Source organism: Lissotriton helveticus, chromosome 1_2 (assembly GCF_964261635.1).
Source record: "Lissotriton helveticus chromosome 1_2, aLisHel1.1, whole genome shotgun sequence".
In the NCBI taxonomy this organism is placed as follows: Eukaryota; Metazoa; Chordata; class Amphibia; order Caudata; family Salamandridae; genus Lissotriton; species Lissotriton helveticus.
In genome coordinates, this window is record NC_136058.1 from 235,017,266 (window position 1) to 235,042,979 (window position 25,714).

The 25,714-nt window shown below is 42.4% G+C and overlaps 1 protein-coding gene across 2 annotated transcripts in view; it reads left to right on the forward strand.

Moving 5' to 3' along the window:
• Positions 1-25,714, forward strand: part of EFCAB14 (EF-hand calcium binding domain 14) — a 278,772-nt gene that overhangs the window by 106,644 nt on the left and 146,414 nt on the right. For both annotated transcript variants that reach the window (XM_078671656.1, XM_078671657.1), the window contains exons 5-6: positions 1,501-1,611; positions 17,787-17,891. In XM_078671656.1, the coding sequence (XP_078527782.1) occupies positions 1,501-1,611; positions 17,787-17,891 (216 nt within the window). The remainder of the gene's footprint in view (positions 1-1,500; positions 1,612-17,786; positions 17,892-25,714) is intronic.

A 25,714-nucleotide genomic window follows, 5' to 3' on the forward strand; every position in this document is an offset into this window, starting at 1 on the left:
CACCAAAGACACGGACAAACACCTCATTTCAGACATTTACAAGATGCTTGCACCCACACACAGCCCGGATAAAACACCAGGCCAGAGGCGTTGGGAGGCTGAACTAGGCAGAACACTGACTTTGAAAGAATGGAGGGATATATACTACAGGGCCTCACACACCATACGCAACACGGCAGCGAGAGAAACCGCAGTGAAGCTAGCAATGTACTGGCACCTTACCGCGGCTCGGCTTCACAAAGGGAACCCATCACGTAGCGAACACTGTTGGAGACAATGTGGGGAACGTGGCACTTTAACTCATCTCCTTTGGGACTGCAGAGAGATCCGCAGCTACTGGGAGGCGGTATTGGACGACATTGACTCCTCCTTTGACACCGAAATCCCGCGTTTTCCAGCATATGCCATATTGGGGCTCCCCAATGCACTCACCTTCCCCTTGAAATCTTTGCGGGGTCGTCAAATGGGAATTGCTATGCAGGCTGCCACGCAGCACATCTTGTCATTGTGGGGCTCGACGACCAAACCCACCCACACAGGGTGGTTACATAAACTTTGGTTCACACTGGGGATGGAACGCATACACGCTACACTTACACACTCCACCACCGCTTTTCAGAAAACATGGTCACCGTTGCTGTCCCTCTTGTCCAAAGAATTCAATGAGATCACCTGTCCTAAATACCTCCGGATTCTACGCCTCACCGATACCACACCTAACCCTCGGTGATCCCCCGGACCACTCACGTTACCTTTTATCGGCTGACTCGCAGACTCTGTTTTGACGCATGGCACACTGGCTGGGGCGGGGGTGGGGGGATGGGGCTCGGGCTGTTTAAGGGGTTTTGGTTGCTCCTTTTCTTGTTTTGCTTCCTTGCGTTGCATCGTATCTGCCTCCATGATATTGTTTTTCATATTTGGCGTATGCACTTCGCTTTGTTTCTCTTACTTAGGGAAGACATGCTAGTCTGTCCCGCCAGCAATACGTACCGACTGCCTTTGCAATATGTCACAATGTCTAATGTTACTTTTACTGATAAACGCAATAAAATACATTTAAAACTAAAAACATAGGACTATTGCTGCAGCATCACTCAGTAAATGCTGCATTTAATAAAATTCTGCATGTTTTATGTAATAATGGAAAATAGTTTTGTAAAGATCCCAGATATAGCAGCACTTCTGCCACACTAGTGAATCTTTAGGTGTTGAATATAGTTCAGACTTTAAAGTGCACCGTGAAAGCGGCAAATGTATTGAAATATGGTGCACAGTGGGCCGTTGGGGACATTGCTCTTATGTACCCAACATTCTCGAGGTTTCTGAAAATCACGTTCACAGTCTGTTCTCATCCCTTGGAAGCGAAGCATATCATTTAGAGAGCGTGATTTGTGGATCCCACAATGGGACAAACTTTGTAAACTCCAAGTGTGCTGCTGAGACAACAAAAATGACAGGCTAGAATTAATTCACTTTGTTTTTGTTTGTTGTCCTTTCCAGAGCGTTGCAACAATAGGAAGCACCCTTAACAGTGTTCACCACGATGTTGAGACTATGCAGGCTGTTGTGGAAGAACAGAAGAAGAAAATGGAGGTTTTGCAAAATAATGTGGTAAGCAAATGCATGCACCATTTGCGTCCACCATTTTTATTTATATATTCATGACCAGGCTGGATGTTTGGTTTGTATAATATTAACAGTGTGATGGTTGTGTTCTTGCAAAGGATCTGTTTGAAGGTGTCTTGTGCCTCGCTTTTGGAATGGTGCAGGTTCTGTTTTCTGAACCTGCTTGATTGGTATACTTATCCTAGCACTTGCTAGAGTTCCCGGGGACATAAGCTGGTGCAATGTATGTTATTAAATGTTAATCTGTCTCATTAGCGTCATTGTATTTCAGTTCCAACTGTTGTGTTGATATGTGTTTATTTCATAAACAGTGTATATCTGTCGAGAATGTTGTATTATTCTGTGCTGGAGTGATCGCAATAGTTTTCTGTTGCACTTTCTCTAATGTACACCTTTATAGCCATTTTTATGTAAAGAGTGTTTTTCTAGATGGCTTTCATTTTCCAGTTGCAATATTTACAGTACTCTGTGATGGATCATCCTTGATAGTGCACTGTTTGTGTGAAGTGTTTTACAAAAGTCTATTGTGGTGTTCCCTAATCAGTTAAAGGCAATTTCATATTTTAGTTTGTTCAGTATTAATGTAATACTTCACCCCGTATATAGCGGTTTTGTTGATGTATGATTGGGGGGAAAACTCTTACATTGTTGTGCAGTGTGGAGCCTTACGCTGTAGTGTGGTGTCAATTGGATATTTAAGTCTGTAGTATTTTTCCTCATTTGCTGTTTCCTTGAACATTGTTGAGGGGTTGAAATTAAGTAGCTTATGTTCATGTGCGAGTATAGATGCAAGTGTCTTGATGAAATCCTCACGATATTCAGACGATAGTATGTGTATAAATTCACAAAGCCAAATGCTCACAAGGATTGAGAGATACAAGGTGACCACTTGTAAGGGAGAATTCATGGCACCTGAGATACTGAATTGTACAAGGTGCTAGAGTGTAAAAGTTGGCTGAACCCCAGAAAAATTGAGCAATACAAGGAACAGGTTTGTTATGAATTAATTTCTTTACATTTTATTCAATTTTAGGACTGGTCACATTGCTCGTAGGACTGTGGTATGAAGTTGGTGTGTCCACTGTTTTTACTTTGCTTTCAATGGTAGTGTTGGTATTCAGCTTTTTAAAATATATATATATATATATATATATATATATATATATATATATATATATATATATATATATATATATATATATATATATATATGCAGCTTTTCCTATTCTTGGTTTTAAGTATGTTATTGGGTGCGCCGTATAGAGGGGTCATAGTGTAATGTCTTGAAATGTGCTGCTTTGTGTAGAGGGAAGTTTATAGTATACTGTGTTTTCCATCAGGAGATCTCCATTGATAATCCTAAGCACTGAGTTGCCCCACCACGGATCGCATCCCAGAGCACTCCACAAAATAAAAATGGCTGCATCATGAAATATCAATGGCTGTCTTAGTTAATTTTCATTTAAGTTTATTTAAAAAAATATTTTAATTAGTCTCTAAATAAAGAGTAATCACAAGAAAACTTTCACAAAGCATTTTGAAAAAGAATGAGAGAAAGAGGAGAAAGTAGCTAGATAGACTGCAGCCCTAAAACGGACACTGGCCCTTTAAGAGGGTACTTTTCACCAATATCACATCATCCTTGGTCACTGACAGTTGCTCTAGTGATTTTTTTGGCTCTCCTGGCAAAGAAATCGTGGAGCCCAGAACTTGGCCTTTTTGACTTTTCTGTAGAATTGATCATGTAAACACTTCACTCTGTTTTAGTGTCAGGAGCATTTATCATCTTGTCATGGCTGGTTTGGCGGTTGCTTGGAGCAGCTACGTTTCGTTCGCTTGAGTCTGGAAAATTATTGCCCTACAAACTTGGCTTAAGTTCATGCTGAGGCTTGCTCGTTTGAATGGTGGACCACTGCTTCAAGTCTAGCAGATCTCAGGTTGTGCATGGATCTGGGTCATGCTGCGACAGGGAGCAGGTTCATGGGCTTCGGGCCATACTGCATTTTCACAGTTCAGGCACAATGGCTCGGGTCCAGCCAGGAATTACACTAGAGGCTGGAGTCCACTGACACTAGAGCACACAGATCTATCTCCGCAGTCCTCCGTGTATGCAGGACCACCTAACCAGCATCCTGCTGCAGCTTACTCCTCCTGGACAGTCACTTCTCCTGTAAGCTTTACAAGCTTTCTCTTTCAACAGGGGGATCAGAGCTTGGGGTTCTGGGTTAAAGACTTAGTTAAGGTGCATGTTCTGTTTTGTATGCTGACACAAAAGTAGATACAGGATATTCTGCCCTTTTTAACTGATGTCAAATACAAGTTAACGGAATCTGTGGGAAATGCACTCTTTTTTAGTCTGCCAGTCACTGCAGATGCCTATGTGACAACTGAGAGAAACCGAAATGAATCTCGGTTGGTGCACTGTAAAATTGTCACTTTTGTGTTTATACTACTACGAGGTCTTAGCATACAAATTTTGCATACCATTATTTTAAACTAGGGTTTGCAAAATATATATATTTTTTTGTAGCATTCAAAGGTAACTGAATATAACATATCGCATACACCTTACATGAATAACAAATGCAAGTTAAATTAAGTGGTGGGAAATGCAGCCCTATACGTTTTGAATCCTCCATTTAGTTTAATCACTGAAGTTATCAGTGTGTGTTTAGAGAGAAAGACTAGAGTCTTGTGTATTTTCAGTGTTGTGAGGTCCCAGCCTGTGAGTGGGAAAGGAGTATACAGCATGGCAGTCATTATTTTAAAATTGTATTATACGTAATATAAGCTAACTATATGGCTGTAGAATGTCACTCCTACATTCACTGAAACTGTGGAAATGCCACACATTAGCAATCTATAAACTTGGCAGCTAGGCATTGTGTGACTGTCAGATCACAGAAGAACAAAACCTGTCATTCAAAACAGACGTGTTTCTTCCAAGAATGATCAACAATTAAAAAAACACACAAAGTTTCTTATAAATTAACTGCCAGGCGCCTTCCCAAGTGCAGGCATTCATACAAGTTAAATTTCAATGCCTTCCAAGACTCCCAAGCCTGTAGTAGGGTGTCCATTCCAGCTTCAGAGAAGGTGATAATGGGCCAGTGGGGATGGGTAGAGTTCTGAAAGAGAGCACAACCCCCTGGCTAGGCTGCCCGTGTGAAGGTAAGAGCTAAACAAGGTATCCAGCCGGCAACCTCACCAGTTGAAAACATAACTGCCCCTGATGGGTAACAATGGGGTCTTAATAAAATACCGAGCCGCTAGGTGTCGGAGTCTTGCTTTTTCATTTCAGGAGGCTAGAGTGCTCCTGAACAAACAGCAGGTAAGTGTTGCCCCCGCTTCCCCCTCCACATGGGCCCCCACGAAAGTTAGTTTTTCTCTTTTAGCGGACAAGTACACGCTGCTCAAAATCTCGTATTTACTTTTTTTACCTTGTTTTAGAGCTGACCAACTTCGTTCTTTAGGGTGAAATATATTATGCTTTAGCTGTTGCTAATTACTTATTCATTGCTTTAGGCACTACATTATCGCCAGAGTACGAAATAAGTGGGATTCAGCCACATCCCGAACTACCAGGTGTTGGTGAGCCGGATCCGTGCTGGCCCAGTCAAACTTGCTGAATTTGCCCCAATGTAATTTGCCGACACTGGGACGCCTTCAGCAGAGCAAGCAGGGTGTCTACTTTTTTTTTTTTTTTAAACAAAGACCAAAGTTAAGGGTCTTAATTTCTCTTTTTGTTGGGGACTCAACCTTGCCAAGAAAATGTCTGGAGGAGGCCCAGCTCCTAAATTTGGTAACTGGGAGTGCCATAAAGAAAAAGATTTGTGAAGCTGTTCAGAGTCTTCCATGTGTCTGAAGTCTGGGTATGCTGGATGGTCTTATATGGTTGTCTGCTGCCAACCATACCCACTGTTAGGCTCCTATTCTTAAGTTTAACTGTGTAGTTCTAGAGGTTTAAACCTATGTGCTCCCCTTTCCCCCCCTTTTTTAGGTTGAACCTAGCGGCAGCACGCATGCACTGCTTGCTCTGCGAGGCATGCTGTATTGAATATGGAATACAAGCTCCGCCCATTTCCCCGCCCATCTTTTCAAATGGCTCCTGTTACCATCCTTCCTAAATTGTTGCTTTTCTTGATAAATAAGCTTACTAGTCCCTCCTTGGTACTGCCTTGTCTGCATGTTTAACCTCCCACAAGGACTGGAACTTTTGCTTGTGGTGTTATTCAGCGTGCTTTATATGGTCGGTGAGCACTATTTTCTTTAATGATCTTTCCCTATTACACTCGCGACATTGCAACAGGCCACAGCGCCACGCTTAATAGTTTAGCAGGTGCCTACTTTTTTTCTTGTCGCTAAGTATTACTTTGCATTTTGCATTTTTTTTTTTACCAGTGCGTAACGCCGCATATAATTACTGCTGACCAAGAACTAAGCAAACCATGGCGGCCGCACAACTTGCCCAACTCCGTATCATCTCCTCTTTTTCACAACACGGGCGCGGTGCTTTAGGTTGCACCACGGCGCCTTATTTGCCACTGTTTGCTCCTCGTTGCTGTCCCGCACCCGGGTTAAACTTTAAGTATTAACAACACGGGCGCTGTGCTTCACATTTTAGCAGGCGCCCATGCTAGCCTTTAAAGTAAAGAGTTTATTTTTATTTTTATTATTCTTTGTAGATTAGAAGGCCTCTCCTTTGCCTAGCACCAACATGTCACCTTTCAGACACCTTACAATGCATTGCAATCCTAGAGTGCAAAAAAGTAGTCACTGTATCATCCCTGGGAGCTTCGTTCGCCTGACTATACTTCCCAAACATGCATTTGCAATGCAATAGGTCTTGCATTTACGTGAGTTTTAGCTATTGGCATTGTAAATGACAATGCATTTTATTTAGGTTTTAAAAACCAAAACATAAATAAAAGGCGTTGTCATTTACAATGCGAAGAGCTCCAACTAGCGTAAATGCGAGACCTATTGCATTTCAAGGTAGTGGCTTTCTTCATATAAAAGAATAACTTTGGGGGACTTTGACCCCTGCGTCCTCATAAACCTGAGACTGATCTTTGTGTTTGGATTTCAAAATATCAAAACACAAGATTGCACAACCATGTATGGTAGTTAGTCTGTCTCTGTTAATTACTCAATAGAGTTTAATATTTCGGTGTTGTTCCTGTGTTAGCCCTACTTTGTGTATTATTATTCTTTTGAGGCCAAGCTTGTTAAATAATCTTCCCAGACAAGTTCCCCAACCAATGTTTTCTGAATGCAAAGTTTCTGAGCTATTGAGAAAGTAAGTTTCAAGCTTATTAAGGACACAGAGTTGAGGATTATGTATTTCTTTGTCCTTTATTTTTACTTAGACGCTCTATTGAAACCAAAACCATAAGAAAACATTCAACAAATAAGTATATCTGGAGTCCATGCAGAGAACAAATGATCCTCTACTCTCATTGCAGTTATTCATTTATAAGAGTCCTCTAGTGAATACTACTTCCTTCGTGCACAAATCTGTTGAAATGAAAATAATAAACGCGCACTACCCTGAGGTGTCTAGGCACGCAAGCTTGCAAACTGGGCAGTACCAGGTTATGAGGCTGGCCAATACCAGGTTATGAGGCTGGCCAAAGTTGAGAGACTTCTAGAGATTGAAAAGCCAGGTTTTTAATTTTTTTCCTCAAGGAGAGAAGGTCGGTTTCCTTTTTCAGCAATAAAGGGAGGCTGTTCCAGAGACTGGAGGTGCTGGGAATAAAACTTCTCATGTCCCATTTTACTCTTTTTACTCTGGGAACAATGATATTGCATGCTGTTTCTGAGCAAAGTGATCCTGGTGGAAAATACCAATGGAATCAAAGCTTAAAAACTTGTGGACCTTCCACATGAAGAGCGCTGAAAGCATAGCACAGTGCTTAAACTGTATACGCTTCTCAACAGGTAACCAATGGAGAAGAGGAAAAGCAGCTGAGACTGATTCTCTTTTGGGTATGCCTAGTGACAGCAGAGCGGCTGAGTTCTGTAGGACCTGCAGCTCAATTAGACTTTTTTTTTCTTATATTTACAAAAAGAGCATTTGCATAGTCCATTGTTTAAAGTATCAAAGCAGAAATCACCATTTTTGCAGGTCCTTCGGAATGAAAGGAGAGTTCTTCCGTACGAGTTTCATCGTAAAGAAGGAGGCAGACATGATTGTATTCACATGCCCTTCGAAGGTCAGATGGGTGTCCAAGATAACTCCAAAATGTTTTACCTTCATGACTGGCGAAGGATGTTGTCCAAGTTCAGGTGGCCACCAGTCTTGGGACCAGAAGGAAGTATCCTTCCCAAAAAGCAGTACCTCGGTCTTGCCTGAATTCAACTTTAAGCAGTTTCTTGCCATCCATTTTCAGATCTCTTACATACAGGTGTAAAAGCGCTTTGCTATCTCTGAGATATTAGATGATATGGAGATCACTAATTGTGTGTCATCTGCATAGGTAACTGCCGAGAACCCGAATTATCTAATGAGTTTAGCCGAAGGGGCCACACAGATGTTAAAAATGGTCAGGCTAAGAGACGAACCCTGGGGGATGCTGCAAGGGAGAGGAAGGATGGGGATTTGAAATTATCAGCTCCAACAAAAGGATACTGTCTGACAGAAATTATTTGACTAAAGCAGGGACTTTATCTTTTACCCCAATATCCTCCAGTCGGTTGTATGTTTTAACAGCGAATTCCCCAACCACGACTTCCCCAACAACGAGGTCTTAACCACGACCTCGTCTTAACCACGTTTTTTTCCCCACGCATTCCTTTAACACGAATTTTCGTTGTAAAGGAATGCGTGTAAAAAATGCTTTCCAACTAGTACACGATCCCCCCACCCCTTAAATACTAATTCCCCCACTCTAAAAATATACACGATCACCCACACACAAGCTATGCTTGCACTTACTGTAATCGTGACACGTCATGCTACATTGCCGGTGTGGGATAGTGCATCGCTTGTCACTAGGTCACCTCTCCTATTTCCTCTTTGTAGTGGTTAACATATTGCCTCCTGGTCCGTTTGCCTTGCGCAGCAAGTAGTCGGCGTTTTTTAAATGTATGCATTACTTAGTGGAGCTGAGCACTTTCCAGAAGTGTGCGGGCTGCTGTTCATCCATATTATTTATGAAACAATGTACTACTGAGTGAATAAGCTGAATGCCCCTCCACTTTTTTTTTTCCCTCAAAGAATATCCATTTTTCAATTGTTATCGCTGCGCTTGGCAGTTCAAAAACACAGAGCCACACATCTTTACGGGTTTTTCTTCATGTTTAAACAACTTTTTCGAGTTTGTAATTTTATAGAAAACGGAAAAGTGGGGAGGGTATATTAGCTTAAATCCAAAGCTGCCCTCTTTTGAACTTTTAATCCAAGTTCGAGGCCCGACACCATCCTGTGAGTCTTGAGAAAGCACTTCATTTTGCGTGCTTGACTACTTATCCGGAGCTTATAGTTCACGCAGAATGCAAGCCTGCCATCTAGTGGTCATTTCTTTCTCCATGTATCTTGATCACAGAAGACAAAAGCATCTATTAAGATTCGTTGTTCAGGTAAGTCGTGGTTTGGAAAGTCGTTGTTAACATTTGTCGTTGTTCGGACTTCGTTGTTCAGGCAAGTCGTAATTTGGACTTCGTTGTTAAGGATGTTTCCCCTCCCCCCTATCTCCAGTGTCCATCTAATCTGTTCCCAGGCACTTATCAAATCAATTCTGTGCTGTGATGTTTCCTAAATCTGAATTGGCAAGGGTCTAAGTGGCTCTAGTCCTCGATGAAAGCTCTCAACTGTGAGTTAAGAGCTTTTTAAATTATTTTCGCAGGTATGGGCAATCTGGAAATGGGACGGTAGTTCCCAGGACCTAAAAGATTTAGGTTAGCTTTTTTTAATTAAAGGGAGAATATGGGCTATCTTCCAGGCTCTGGGGAATATTCCTGACCTAATCATAAGATAAAAAAGTCTGTTAGTTGGTATGAAATAGTGTCAGCTACTAAATGAATGGTTTTCGATGGGCATGGATCCTGCAGAGAGCCTGACTTAGTTTGCAGGAGGATGGTTTTGGTTTGGTGCTTTAAGGTCAGCTAAAGAGGTTTATGGACCTTACATTCATTATTAATAGTTTGTTACCCATAACATCTGCTTTTATCTTGAATGAAAATCTTGATTACATTTTTCTCCTAGTTAAAAACAGATATTGTAATCCTTACCCACTTTTAATTTATTTTGAATGTTCAATTCTTAAAAATCTTACTACACACATATTTAGTGACCCATCAATATTACATATGCAATATTTTATTTGAAGAATATAACCTACTTATACCAAATGGCGTTATTGTCCTTCCTTGCACAATGGGTGGGTGGATTTTACTTGTGTGTGGAAAAAAATGTTAGGATCGGAGGAACCTCACCTCCTTGCTCTTAATAGAACTGAAACTTTCTTTCACAATAACTAGGAAATGTTGCATTCTGTGTCAAGACTGGAGGCTTCGATAATACCTGCTTAAAACCTATTGTCTACCAATGATGCTAACCCCATAACTGGCTGGGCTCTGTGGATCAATGGGGCACATTTAATATGTCCTCCACCTAAATGTCTTACTTGCAACCACGTAAAAAAGGCTTTTAATACCCTGGCTCCTTTCTGAGTGTTACCCGATTCTAGAGATAACTGTCCCTGCCTCGCTTATTCATCATACCCATCTCTCATTTTTCAGGGATGACATTGGTCTCGTAGGTTAACAGCACATGATTTGTCCTTGGGGGGGTGGGAGGGCTGGCCTCTTCCACCATAGCCTGTAAGCTTTAATACATCTATCATACACGGAAGAGACAGATAAGAGACCATTCTGAAATTTGATTTAGTTCTTCTAGAAACTGTAAAGGTGACTCCCTCCGGAGTAAATATTCTTGCTGAATATTCAGAGGGTTTAGGTAAATATATTTGTTGTTCAGTTGACAGTACTTTGGTTGTGGGTTGAAAGATAGTTGATTGTCTTGAAGTAGCCTGTACATGAGTAGTGTTCGCCCACTGACACTTAGATGACTACCTTAAGGTCAGCTAAAATTGATGATCTACAAGCATTGACTGTTCTATATGCGAAACTGCTATCTGCCAGTTCTGAGGTGAAGTTTAAATATATTGACTACATCTGTCACCACGGAGTCCAGATTTGTTCCATACACCAAAAAGACCACCTATGCTGAATTGTACTGTGTGACCATTACTTTTTGACCAATCCTTCTTGATGAAGTTCGTAGTTTGGTCTGAACGTTCTGGGATTTCCCAAAGTCTCTGGTAATCTTCTACACCATCAGATGGAGAGATCCTTCTGGCAGTAATTGTTGTGAGCTGGCTTGATAATCCTTCAGGATGTTGGGATGGAAGAAGGGGAAGGAGGATTGGGAAATCCCAAGAAAGTTCAGGCAGAACTGTAAATCAAACTTGTGACTTTAACTGTAGTTTAATCATGAACAAGTTCACCCGAGTGTATAATCAAGTCCTGGTACTTGACTGTAGCTTTGTCCAGTGGGCACGGCCTCCAGCTGAAATATCTCTGTAGCTGGTGCAGACGAGATGCAAACATCTATCTTGCAAGGTTGCCATCTGTTTATTATTAGTTGGAACACCTTTGGATCCAAGTCCTTCTGATAAACTGAATTCCAGTCAATAGTCGAGTTCTGTTATTCTGGCAGCCATTTCACCTAGCTAGATAAGAATCTTTTTGACCAGGCAGAAGTGACAGAAAATGCATTACTAGCTCATCAGGCTCTTTTGATTTCATACCTTCTATCATGTTGATGTATCAAACTGCTGATAGATGTTCCATTTTTAGGAACACTCAACAGGATACCTTGTCTTTAATCATGCATTTCACTGCGAAGGACCCCATCAGGAGTTTCCAACAGTTAATCTAGAATCCTAATACACTGTCCTACTGTGGGAGTATCCCCACAATGAGGTGCCTGCCATGAATGACTCGCTTCTGACTTGGTTTTGAGCGGTCCCAAATATGGCCTTGTCAATACTGGCCTTCCCATGTGATCCAACCACCACAGGATCTCAGTCTTTGGTCTTCTGAGAGGGTTTCTACACATAAGTGAATCCTTTACTGAGTTCGGAAGGCTTTTAGTCACTGAAGCTCAAAATAATTAAATGGTTCTGGAAAAGATCACGTGAATTGACAAGGCAAGAAGTCCCACCAATGAGTTTGCTAGTTGTCGCAGCAAGATCCTCTACCTCGAGAGCTCTGCTTTCAACTCTCTCCTGGTTTCCTAGTATCTTTCATAGATTCAAATGCTTGAATCATTACCCGTCGTCGAAGTGGGAGTCCCACGGTACCATAGTGAGCAGTGTGTGCTAGTATAATAGGCTGTAAAGGGAATGCAAGGTTCAGCTTAATATCCTATCTATGTCCTTTTTAAAAATGGACCAAAATTGAACAAGATCAATCAAGCTTCAGCACACTGGGACCACTCCCAACAGAGGCATCGTCCCTCAGAGTTCAGGTGTCAAATATGGAAAAGATTCCTCCAAACTTCCCTTGTGCCATTGGACCATTTATTTGAGGCCATGACCTCTTTGGAATGTTGGGAAATTAGAGAGGCATGTTCAGCACCCCCTGCTTCTATCGCCTTGCCAAAAATCTTCCTCTTGATGGCTTTCTATAGTCCTTTGGAGCTTTGTCTGAAGGTGAACAGGTGATTACAATTTTATTTTATGGAGGGGTCTCCGAAGAGATTGCCACAGTTGATTGGGCCGTCTTCTGATATGAATGATTCACCCATAATGGGATCACTCTTAATCAGGATTGATCAGTAGATGTAGCACAGTTCAGTTTCCAGAGAAAGCATGTTGCCCATCCAGATAACTCTGGTGAGAGCAATTTACAGGTTTCTTTGCCCTCTTCTCCCATGTCAAGGATCTTCTTTAATGGGCATGCAGTGTCAAGCAGTTTGTCTTCACAAATTTTGTAATGAAGGTGGCCATTTTCAAGTCAATTTATGGGTGAGGAGGCAGGGTTGGGGGGAGGGGGCACTGTAGTTTTATCCTGAAGGGATGGTCTTGCTTATCTAGAAATTGTTTTGAGTATGTTGCCCACAAGAATCTGTATAGCAAGCGCTGCCTTAATTCAGCTAAAGAAAATCCAGAGCTCCAAGAATCTAACCTTGCAAACCAACACCAACATAAAGTTGGTCCTTCTGTATGCCACAGAAACTTTGACAACAAGCACCTCCAAGAAAGTCCAAACCTTCATTAACATCTGTTTGAGTACAATCCATCAAAAACGGTGGTCAAACACCATCAGCAGCAACAACCTATGGCAGCAGACATTCCAACTCCCTGCTAATGAAAAAATCATGTAAAGAAGCTGGGGCTAGATTGATCACACCCTACACAAGCCTGCATCAAACACCACCAGGCAAGCCCTCACCTGAATCCCTCATGGGGCAAAGGAAAAGAGGAAGGCCTAGAAACACCTGATATTAAGTCCTTGAGGAGATGGGTTACAACCGGAGTCAGATTGAAAGAAAAGCCCAGGACAGAGATTCCTGGTTGATGTGCCATACCCCAGGAGGGGTAGTATGCATAATTAAGTAGGTTCATGCTGAAGACCGTTGGTAGTAGCTCTCATCTGGATGTGTTTGAGCTTCCTTTGCTGTACAGACCTTCTTAGGACGTTCCCTCTAGTCTGGGGTATTTAGCTACTGTCTTGCCTTCAAAATCAGCTCAAACCTGGTTTATCCCAGAGTTGACATCTTGTTCATGATCTGCTGCACCTTCCCTTTCATCGATGTCACAGGGGAAGAAGGAGCTTCCTCTTCAAGGGTACTTCAAGTCTGGTTCTGTTAGAAGCAGACTCTCTGTGCGGCAATATAGTTTTAAAAACTCATGTCTAAAGAGCACTAGGCATTCTTTTTGTCTTTTTGCAGAAGGTTTTGCCCTCCCTGGGAGTCTGTGAGCTTGAAGGGCTCTGAGCATTTCACCCAGGGAGGGTGTTCATGCTCTTTGCTGCAGCAAGCAATAGAATACCTTTCCTGGGGCCCAGGGGTTGAAGGGACTACTCTCTGCATGGATGAATTTAGTGCCTCCACCAACCTCACTCTGATGGGCAGGAAATATTATTCCTCGTCTATCTCCTCAAGGAGATCAGATTGCCGTGACTTTGCCATGGAGCTCTGGTTTTATTTATTGATGCTGACACCTGACAATATATATGCTAATTAGTTAAATATGTCTGAGTTAATGCTCCACTCGTAGACCTTAAAGATTCCTTGACCTTAGATATTCTGGCCCAATCACCCCCCCGGAAAAAAATAATTAAGCAAAAGGCTGTCCTCTGCATGTCGTGGAAAGAAGTTGTCATTCATCCTGAGCACTGAAATTTGCTCTTTTTTGATTTATTTCCAAAAGAGGTGTGAGCCAGTGGAAATGCAGTCTGCTGTACTACTTTCATTCATTGGTCTGACAAAAACCTGGGACCATCGAGAGACCCTCTGTGGAGCAGACCGATTCACCGCCTACAGTGCACCCTGTTATCATGAGGCTGTACTGCGCTTTCAAAATCCAAAATGCCCACCTGCCTTATGGACAAAAGTCGTGCCTCCATGTCCTTATCCGTTCTCTAGGGAAGGCTCAGGAGCAAACAAACTGAAAGGAGACACCGGAATCTCCTCATGGAGTTGAGGGTGTACAACACTTTCTGATCAAATTCTACTGGGCATGGGTAGGGAAAGCTCCTCTGAAGGTAGTGACAGCTTCTCATGTTTCAGGAGCTTTTTTATAAAATCTAGTCAGAGGATTTCTCTAGAACATTGGGGGAATTGCGACACTCACTTTCTGGGCAATTGAATTGGAGATGTGGCTAAGGATCTAGCTCTAGAAATCAAATAAGTCCCACGTAGAGTTAATCCTTCGTGTCCTTGGTACACTGATACCCTCAACAAAGGCAAGAAACCGTTCAAGCCTCTAGAAAGACAATGGAGGAAAGTGTACAGTCCTATCTCTAAAGCCCAGTATAAGGCTGCTCTAAAGAAATACTATAGGGAGGTCAGATTAGCAAAGAAAGCATATCTGGAAGATGGACTCTAACTAGCTGGGAATAAATCCAGAGAATTATTTTTAATTGTACCCAATTTTATATTCCCAGACGCAAGCTCCACACGTCCTGAACCATCAGCTGACTGGTGCGAGCAGCTGGCACAATACTTCCATGACAAGATCAAGAACATCCAGGACAGTCTCTCCCCAGAATGTTGCTAGAGGGAGCAATGCCAGGCAGTATCTATGCAAGTTATCCTCATAATTCCACAGGTACTCGCTCCAAATTTGATTCCATTTCTATAGAAGATTCCCTTAAAGTGATTCAAAGCCTCAAGTTTGGTTCTCCGGCAGACACTTGCCCCCTCCCAATGTTCTCGCGCTTATCGTCAGCATTGGTATCCCAGGCCCGGAAGTAGGTTAAGATCATGCCTCTCCTAAAAAAAATCTCAGCAAACCCAGCCGAATTATCTAACTGCAGACCCAAATCCTTGCTTCCAGCTTTAAGGAGCATGGAGAAGCATGTCAACTCCCAGCTTTCCCAGTACCTAGAAAGCAACAATTTATAACATCCTAGTTAGTCTGACTTTCGCCAATGTTTTAGCACACAGACGGCACTAGCAGAGGTGACGGATTACATCAGTAGTACTTTAGACTCCAGGGGAAAGGCACTGCTGGTGTAACGCTAGATCTCTGAGCGGCCTTTGATACAGTACCCCATGCCGCTCTACTGGCCTGTCTCAATGCTATTGGAATTGAAGGCAAAGCCCTGGACTGCTTGGCATAATTTCTTGAAGGATACGGGCAAAAGGTTTGGATCCCTAATTTTTGTTAGGTGCCACGTGTATTGTAAGTTGGAGTACACCACGGCTCAGCTCTGAGCCCTACCTTATTTAACATCGATCTTACTCCTCTTGCTCTACTTGCGGAGGCCTTGGGCGCAAAAATAATCTCATATGCTGATGACACCCAGCTATTGTTTTCATGGGACTACAATGCAGGGTTGCCTGGTGAAAAGATCTGAACCTGCCTGTCCGCTATTTTCTAGTGGCTAACACACCTTCGGCTCAAATGCAATGCGGAAAAAAACAGAGCTGCTATTTTGTGGAGCGACAGCCTAGGAAACATGGCAATCTTTCTGGCCAGCTGAGGTCCCCATTCCAGGGAGTCAAGCGAATTCTTTGATGAATTTAGGTATATAATTCGATGATTTACTCTTTTTTTTTTTTTTTTTTTCTTTTTTTTTTACACAAGTGAATTCAGTGGTGGGGTCCTGCTTTGGATTACTGCGTGACTAAATAAAGTTCCTACCTTTTCTCAACCAGGAAACAGGTGGTGTCATCTAGGCTGGACGATGGCAATGCCTTGTATCTGGGCCTACCGGAATACCCTATCAACACATGCAGGTGGTCCAAAATGCAGCAGTACATACTCTACTGGGTTGGCCTCCTAGAGCACACGTGTCCCTGCACCTTAAGGCATTACGTTGACTCCCCGTAAAAAAAAAAGAATGTTATTTAAGACTCTCATTCTGGTCCATAGAGCCCTTAATCAGAGGTGGTAGGCACATGTTTTGGCCTCCTGAAAATGATACGCAGGTTCTTATTTTTACTACCTATTCCACACAGAAAGAAAGTAGTTCAGGCCCTTTTCACCTCTAGGCTGGATTATGCCAACGTCCTTTATCTGGGCCTTCTGGAGTTTCTGCTCAGTAAGACTGCAGGTCGTGCAGAATGCGGCAGCGAGGGCAGTACTGAGCCTCGGTCCTAGAGACCGGATTTCCCACCATCTGAAGAATGAGCACTGGTTACCGGTCCGCTGCAGAATACTCTTCAAAGCTCTTGTTCTGGCCTTCAAGGTGCTGCATGGCACTGGGGCACTCTACACCTGCAGAAGAATCTCATACTATACTCCTGGAAGACCTCTGAGGTCCGCTCACCAACACCTTATGGTGACTCCTAAGTGCCTTAAAGCCCGTTGTGGCGGCCGCTCTTTCCAGGTGCTGGTGGCTAGATTTTGGAATAAACTCCCTCTCCCGCTTAGTCAAAATACACAAATTCTGGCTTTTAGGAAGAAACTGAAAACCTAACAGTACCAGCAAGCAGTGCTCCACCCCCGTGGTCAATGTTTCTCTTTTCCCCTGCTTTTGGCTCTGCAACTTTGCCCTGTCTCAGCACCGGGAGACACTGTTGTGTAGCTGTGCGCTTTATAAAACCTCCTATAACATAACATAACAGAGGATCGCTAGATTCCTTAGGCAACCTATTCGTTTTTATATTCCCTCTAGATGACTGTGTTCAGCTGAAGCTTTTATAGCAAGCACTCCTAAGATCAGGCGTGCTAGGACTGGCGTCGGATCCTTCTCAGGTCCGTCTGCCTGGAATAAACTTCACTCTGAGATTCGAAGCATTACAGATATTTCTCAGTTTAGGAAGAGACTGAAGACGTTGTTGTTTAAACAAGACTAAACAGATTAGGCCTTCTATGTGTGCATAGGCAGGGGTGAGGACTGCTAGGACACTCCTTGGAGTAGCAGAGTGCTTTATAAATCCCTTTTCATTCATTCATTCAATGTGCTCAGGTGGAGCCAAGTAGAAGGTGCTGCAGCTACTAAATGCGCACAAGAGGAGAATTACAAGGATTAAATAATTATCCTGAACTAATAAAGCACATGAATAAGTGAAAAGCATTTAAAATGATGGTCCCCATATGTAACATTCTCCACGCCACGAAGACACTTATCTGGCTGTTGAGCAGCGAAGAAAGACGAAGTGCTTTTTATCGGTAACTGGTAAATAGGTAAATAAGAATTGCTACGTTATGATTGGAGGATCATTTGTATTTTTCCTTGACTCGTGCTATATGTAGACGTTGAATGTTTTATGAGGGGACAGTGAAAATAAAGAAAAAGGAGCTCTTCGTTCCTCACCCACAATTGGCACACCATACAAATTGTCTTTGGAGCTATTGATTTTTCCATTAACAATGTATGTTCCTTTGTATATAGGATAGGTTTTGTATAAGCTATTCAGCATATTGTGGTTTTAGAGGTCTTAAGTCTATGTAATAAAATTTAAATGTATTCCTTTTTAGAGTAACCATGTCATAAAAGAAACTAAGGAAGATGTCCACTTGACCTTGCCATCTTCCAGCACTGAAAGGCAACATGGCAGCATCATTGGTGAAAGTTTGAAACAGGTATGAGGACAATGTCGAATTACAACCAGCATTTTTTATAAAGGAGTTAGATTTAAATAGGAACAATTCACTTTTGATATAAAACGATCTCTATCTGAGACCCTACACCACTGCAGCTGTTTAAAAAAAATCCTGGTACTTTACTTATTGCCTAAGTGAATTTCATTCTGCAAAAGTGCTGTTTCTTTAAACCCATGTTTTCCTTTGAATTTGCAGTGTGGCAATAAACCTTTCTTATCTCATGGGTTCTTCTTAATTTACTCCTGCCATAACCGTTAGGACCGTGTTAATCTGTAAGTGTCTTGCCTATCAACTGCATTTCCTACACTGCAAATAATGCAAATAATACAAAACATTCTAGTTCAGATTTCCTCAGTTGCAGACAGAACCCCTATAGGATTGTCTTGGAGATCTCCTTGTCCTGACTCAACACATGCTGAGCATTTTAAAGTGCTATCTTCTAGCTTATTTGGACATATGGGCAGGAGACCATGATCAATCAAATACACAAAGTGTTAGATTTAGACCACCTTGACGTCTCTCAATCATCTCACTGATGATGCTGGATATCCCAAACCTCCATCTGTTGTTTGTCTTTTTCAAGCCTGGTCTGAATATGCAGTTCTCAAAATGCACACCTCCAAGAAACCCTTCTCCATGTGAAAACCATCCACCTTGTCTTTTCGAGCTATTAGAAGAATCATTCCAGGCATTGTGTTCCTGTCTCTCCCCAATTTCCATTTCACCTGCAACAACTTCAGACCGTCTAGACCTGATAGATAAGGACACAATCACCCCTGTAAAGTAAGTGGTGCCCATCAATCAATCGATGCAATCCCAAATAATGTAAAAGTGCTGAAAAATAGTTTTGGGAAGGAGTATCTTTTCAAATGCTGTGGAGGAGCTTTGTGAAGACAATGGAAACATTAAATCTTTCTGACTACTGGTTGACATGCCACTTAAATAATCATTGAGGAAACACCAATCCCGATAGATGGAATGCTTGCAAACATCTCATTCATTGATAATTGCTCTAGGCTGCTTTCCAGGCCTTTGGATTTTTTCCCCCTCTTGATGCCACCCTAGATCAACCATATGCAAATCAGCTTTTTTCCTTACTTTTTGTCCAGCCCGGAGCGCAAAGCTTGTTTCCCCCCGAATGGAATCATAAGCCTCCCTGATTGGTTTCATCCTAGTTTAGCCTTATTACTGAGGTATAACTTGAGTCCTGTTGCACAGTAAGCGCAGAACCCACGTCTGGGCACATCTGTCACTTTGAGATAAACACATAGGCGATTGTTAAAATGCTTCCACACCTCTCACTGGTAGTTGTTCAGGCCACTTTCTAGTATACTGCATCTTGACCTCTGTACAATAGACCGAGACCAACCCTATTCAATTGATATTGGGCCTGCTCTATAAGGAACTGCCTAACCCAATCTGCCTCTCTAGGACTTGTTTGCAGATTACTGTCCTCTGCCTAGAACAGAACAGTGTTTGAAAAAGAATGGTCAGGAATAAGGCCCATGCATTTGCCAGTGGTTGAAATTAAGTCCAGCGTTCCTTCTATCACTTTGCTATGGCTATGCTTAGACTTTGTTTACGTGGTCACTATGCTGTAGGACTCAAGCTGCACTGCACTGATGAGGCACAAATGGTTAAAAAAATTATCTGGTTCTGCTACTGTTCCCAACTGTTATAATACTCCGTGAAGACTGAGGGATGCTTCCTACCACCATGAAGGTACTTATTTTAAGAAAGCTAATTTGAATCGTCCACCTTACTGAGGAAATTAGTATCTGACAATGAGTGCCCTTTTGCACAGATACAGAAGACTCCAAAAAAGGCTATATATGGACGGATGCAATAGTGTTGATATTGTCTTGGGGAAAACACAAATATGAAGTGCATCTAACCTGTAGATAAAAATAGAAACTGCTCTACTACAAAGGGGAATGTGGTAGACCAGTAAGTTCTGGCAACATGTTGTAGAACTATACAGACTTATAAAGTACTTCAAATCTGTATTTGGTAAATAATAATGTTGTCCGCTAACATTAGCTTGTCAGTTTATAAAAAATACATATATTTGCTTTAAAATACTCTTAATTGTGGAACAGTGAACACGTTGCCCAAACAAAAGTTTAGCATTTTCATGAACAAAAATTGTTTTCCAAAATGCTGCCCTTTCATTTTTCTTAAACACGTGTTTACCCAGTGGCCAAACATCAATTCATCATTTCATTCATGTACTCATGTATACTACTGCTACACATGTATGCAGTCTGCTCCACCTCCACATGTAACACCATTTCATTCAGGCCTCAGGTGCCTAAAAATACTATTATTTGCAGCTTTCTAAGCACAAACTGGAGCTAAAAGAGCGCTTAACAGAGTAACAGTTATAAAAGTACATTTAGTGAAGATGTAAGGAGTTCATAATGTCAAAATGTCTTGCAGAAGAAACTAAAGGGATAATTAGATTTTGGTTTCATAAATAGTTTGGCACCTTGTACTTTCACATAAGCTCAAAACTTTCCTATTTCAAGCATAGTTTGTGTATCCAGAAATTGACTAATGAATAACACACTAATCTGTTGCTACTGCTTCTTTCTTTCTTCTTTTCTCCTACTGTGCGCAGAGATACTCTTGTAGAGTCGATTCTACCGCGTTATAAATCCATAAATAAAAATAAATAAATAAATAAATAAATACTTAGTCCTCTCAAATTTAACCAAGGTCATGAGTTCTGCCAGGGTAATGTTGGGACTGATTAAATCTGGGGGTGACGTTAAAAGAGTAGGTCCTTAGGTTTTTTCTTAAATGGAATATATGAAGGGTTTCTTCTCACTGTCGGAAGATACACTGCCACAGTCTGTGGCTTAAGAGTGCCAACTTTTCCAGACCTAAGAGACCCTGCGCAAGGATATTGCGTTGGAGCCTACAGCAAAAATTTATTTCTGTGCAAGTTAGATTATAAATTACACGGGCCAGCGTGAATTGTTTTTTGCTTCTATAGGAAGACCATTCCGAGTGACGAGGATTAGAGTCAATTATCTGAATGTTGCTGGATAGTAGTCAGTTTGCGGCATTGACAGCTATTATTAATGGTTAACATATGTGTTTTTGCGATGTTGATCATTCAAGACTTTCCATAATTAAGTCTTGACAGGACTATCAATTGGGCAACTGTTTTCAAGTCTTCTTTTGGAACAAGTGGCTTCATTCCTTGTAGGACTTCAGTCTGGTATTGTGCTCCTTTTGTTAATGCTGTATTTTTAGCTTGCAGATTTTGTTTTCATTATTACAGCTTAATCCCCGCCATTTAGTGTTTTCTACAATGGAAGACTTGCAGTCTAGCAGATTGGGAGCCTCAAGCCAAGCTTGAACCGGTCCAGAGCCTTGCTGTTATGTTAACCCAACTTGTATAGCACACAGCTGCCTCAGCAAAGAGGTATCCCGGCACTGACTGCAGCAAGACATACAAGCAAGAACCTAAACCAGAGGGAAGAGATAGGTTTTAATTGCCTTCCGAAACGCCAAATAGTTATCCAGACTCAGGATCTGAAAGGGAAGGGAGTTCCAGAGTTTAGCCGCTAAGCTGCAAAAGGACCGTACCTCGGGTGAAACGTTTATGTGCCGGGAACCAGGCATTGCCCTATTGAGCGTAGATGGCGCGTGGGTGTGTAAGGTAGCAACAAATTGGCCGGAAAACCGGGGAAGAGAGCTTCAAAATTTTGAAGTCAAAGCAAAAGGCCTTGAATTCAATACGCTTGGCCATAGGCAGCCAATGTAACGGACGAATGACACCAGTTGTCGGGCAGCTTCTAGGGAACCCAAGTAGGGCTCTGGCTGCCGCATTTTGGACCCTTTGTAAATCATGACCTCTGCCTTATTTGCCCCCATGTAGAGTGAGTTGGTATAGTCCAACCTTGACAAGATAGCTACTTGGACAGTCATTTGTCGGGTGGACGGGTCGAAATACCCCAACAGGGGTTTCAGTCTCCGGAGTAAACCAAAGCATGTACCTGCAACTTTCTTAGTATGGTTCTGAAAGCTGAGGGTCGAGTCCATCCACACCACTAGATTTTTCACCCCTGACCTAGGGGTGGGTGTGAGGACGGGTGATGGAGTCGGGGTGATCTAGGCAAGAGGAAGAAATTCAGTTTTCTGATGAATAAGTATAAGATTTTATCTTGCTATCCAAGATAAGAGGTGCCATAAATAATCCCAAAAATTCAACAATTTCCACTCAGTTATAGCTGGTATTTTGTGCAGTGTCACAAAACATTTTCCATAGATAGAAAAAAGGCAAGTTACCGCCTGTATGACACAGCTTCTACAACCAGCACCACCCCCACCCCTTGCCCCAGGACAGTATGATCTTGATGTGGATAACCACAAAATGCCAAGAAGTGCCACCAAAATCTAAAGTCCTTTGTTTTCTTTGTGTTGGATACAATGCGGCTGCTGTTGGCATCACAGTTCCTGATATTACCACAAGTTTGCAAGAGGGAGCGCCAGCATGCATGCATAAGCACACACACTTTCATCCCTTATCAGAGCACTATCCTCTGGGAAAACTGGAAAATTACCAGCTGATTCTTCAAACAATGAAAGGAATAAAAAGTGGAAAACAGAATCCGGAAAGGCTCTAACTTCATCAAGGCTTTAACATCATAAAGGCTTTCAACATCACTGTGGACGTTTTTAGATGGCTAGCAGGACAACCAGGAATCCTCAAACCTAATTTACAGTCTGCCATTCCAAAGAGCTCAAAATCAAATCTGCATTTGGTGGTCTGCATCAGACCCTTTTTAACAGACTTGTTTGAAAGCTCTGCGTTCATTTGTCTATCTTCAATGAAGAGAACAACATACTCTTTAATTGCTAAACAAGACTGTTACCGAGTGAGGGCATGCTATCTTCCCTTATCATTAACTGGAACAACCTTGTGTGTCTGTAAATTAGAATGAGATCACTGTTTGTTATATTGGACATCTCCTTGGATTTCAACACTGCATACCACCCTATCGTAGAGAAGTGACTGAATGATCTTAGAATTCAGAGTAATGCCCTGCAATGGATCTCATCCTTCTTTGAGCAAGCAATTGTAAATTATCGCCCTCCCCTCTTTTGCATATTTTCGTTCTCCGGGCATCTTCGGTTCCTTCACCCGGATACAACTTTGCTGAGAGTAACCATATCATTTTAAAACTGGAAACATTGTTAATGTATTAGTGCCATCCTACCATCTTCTACATAGATAATCAAGGACTGACTCAAGCCAGCACCAGTAGAGTTAGAAATCTGGGGGGCAAGAGACTCCCCACAGAATCGAGGCCCCCTTTTCCTGACTCTCTCTCACCTCAATTATGCAGGTTGACTTTACAAATGAGTACCACCCCCTTCATCTTTCTCAGACATGCAGAATACAGAATGCAGCCACCTTAGTGCTGTTTCAACTCCATAATAATAATTATGTGACTTCACCATTTCAAATCCCTGACAGGTTCCCTGTTGCAAGATGTACCTTCTTCAAAGCACTCTGCGTTTCTAGCAAAGCCATCCAGGGGACTAAACTGATGTTCCTTCAGCAGAAACTTTGCTTCTACCGCCCAAGTAAGAACCCTCTCTGTCGAAATATGTGGCACTTCCAAACAACCAAAACCATCTCTAGACATAGGCCTCCATATAAAAATGACACCAAGTGATTCATCCATGGAAACCAATAGGTGCTGATAAATACGATCCAGCGCTGTTCCACCGTAAACCCTGCATCACTGATCTTTCTGTGGCAGTAACACTCTGGCTTTGAAGCACAGTACCCGATGCTTCCTGCAAAGGTCACACGATAAACGTGCACACTACAAATCATGCACAGTAAACAAAGTATTCTCTAGGCAGCACCGTGTCGCCCCACTAAGTGGTATGAAGCACTATGCAAATGTTACAATGCAGTATAGGTCAAGCTAGTCTGCTAAAGGTCTAGGTGATTTAAATGACGCCAGATGGGAAAAGCAAATGTGTTCCTTTTATGGACTCCTAGTGCAGACTGGCAAAACACAGTTGCAATGTAGATGTTTACACTTCTAGGTCTTCTTAAGTGGTTCTCAATCATGGGATCTTTAGGATACAGCAACCGCTGGAATAAACATTCCTAAACATTGCAACCCCTACATCTAGGCGGACATCAGTGAAGAACCTTATTGATGTTGGATCCTCTCACTCCATTACCTTCAACAACGAACTGTCTAACTCACCCTTGAGAGCATAATGGGAAGTGTAGCTGCAGGAATTGTTGGAGGAGAAAACTGACTCTACACCTTTGTTGACATCTAATGCTAGAAGCGACATTTTCGCTTTCTTTCCAGTTTTAAAAAGCATAAAAACAGTGTTGTTTTCGGTCAAATGTGTTTCATGAATCATATAACTTGATTTTCAAATCAAAATTAGAAAAGGAAGAGATAGAAAAATCTTGCCCCTTGTGTTTTCTTTATTATATAGTGTCTCGTGTATCCTGCAAGTGCTACTGTTCATGGAGGCACAAAAAATACCCATGACAAAGTGCTGAGATTACAGGAACATGACCGTTCCTTCCTGAGGATATAGGTATTGCCAAACTAGATCTCGCATTAAAAAACCTAGGCATCCTGGTGTCATAACAAGAGTAAATTGCCGTGGTTCTGATATTAGACCTTGCCATGTGGCATCGACCTGCTCAGTTCTTGATGTGATCTTTCTCCTAGCATCTAACAAATCAGGCTATGATGTCTCTTATCTCGACAGATCCATTCATTTGCTTTAAACTTTTCACTCTCTTGCTCCTCCGAACTGTACATAGTGTTCCATCTGGACATGTCTGTATTGCAGATTTGTCCCTCCACCAGCCCTAATGTCTTGGTGGAGCTGGTGCTAAATGAAGAACAATTTTACCCACCTTCTTTTGTGCTCCCATGCTGCTTTAGCTCAGGAGCTGTCGCACAATATTTAAGCAACCTTTTTATTTGTATTCCTTTTATTCATTGAACGTATGCTCTGCATTCTGCAGATCATTTGTTTTCAACTTTGAATCCTCCATTGCCAGATGCATCCCAACTATTTCTTTTCAATCAATCAGTGATTTGTAGAGCACAGCTTATCACCCATTCAGGTATCCAGGCGCTGAGGGGTAGGCTGCTGCTGGGAGTTGTCAATCGAGCATTCAGGTTTTTAGGCCATCTCTGAACTTATGTAGGGTGGATGCAGTCCGGAGGTGGAGTGGGAGTCCATTCCAGGTCTTTGCGGGCAGGTAGGAGAAGGTGCGGCTGCTGCTTCTGCTTTTGTAGAAGTTGACGAGGGAGAGGGAGGCGGAGTGTAGTTGCTTGCCGGGTTGGTGGAAGTTCAGTGTGTGGTAGAGGTAGGGCCTGTAGGCGTGGGTCAGCAGTTTGAACTAGAACCTTTTTTGGATGGGGAGCGAGTGGAGCACACTGAGGTGTGTATGGGGGGGTGATGAGGGCTCTTCTCAGGATGTCGATGATGAGCTGCAGCATTTTTAATGGTTTGCTGTCTGCTCAGTAGTTGTGAGGTGATGTCCACGTAGAGGGAGTTCCTGTAGCCCATGCGGCTGGTGATGATGTCTTGGGTGACAGTACGCCTGGTGTTGATGGGCAACCATTTCAATATCTTCCGGAGCATGCAGAGGGTGAGGAGAGGGTTTTTCTGCTTCTTCATGGTAAGCTTGTTGTGGAGTACGATGCCGAGGTTTCTGATGTGGTCTGTGGGAGTGGGCGAGGGCCCAGTTCCGCTGGCCACCAGGAGTCGTCCCATGGGGAGGTGTTGCT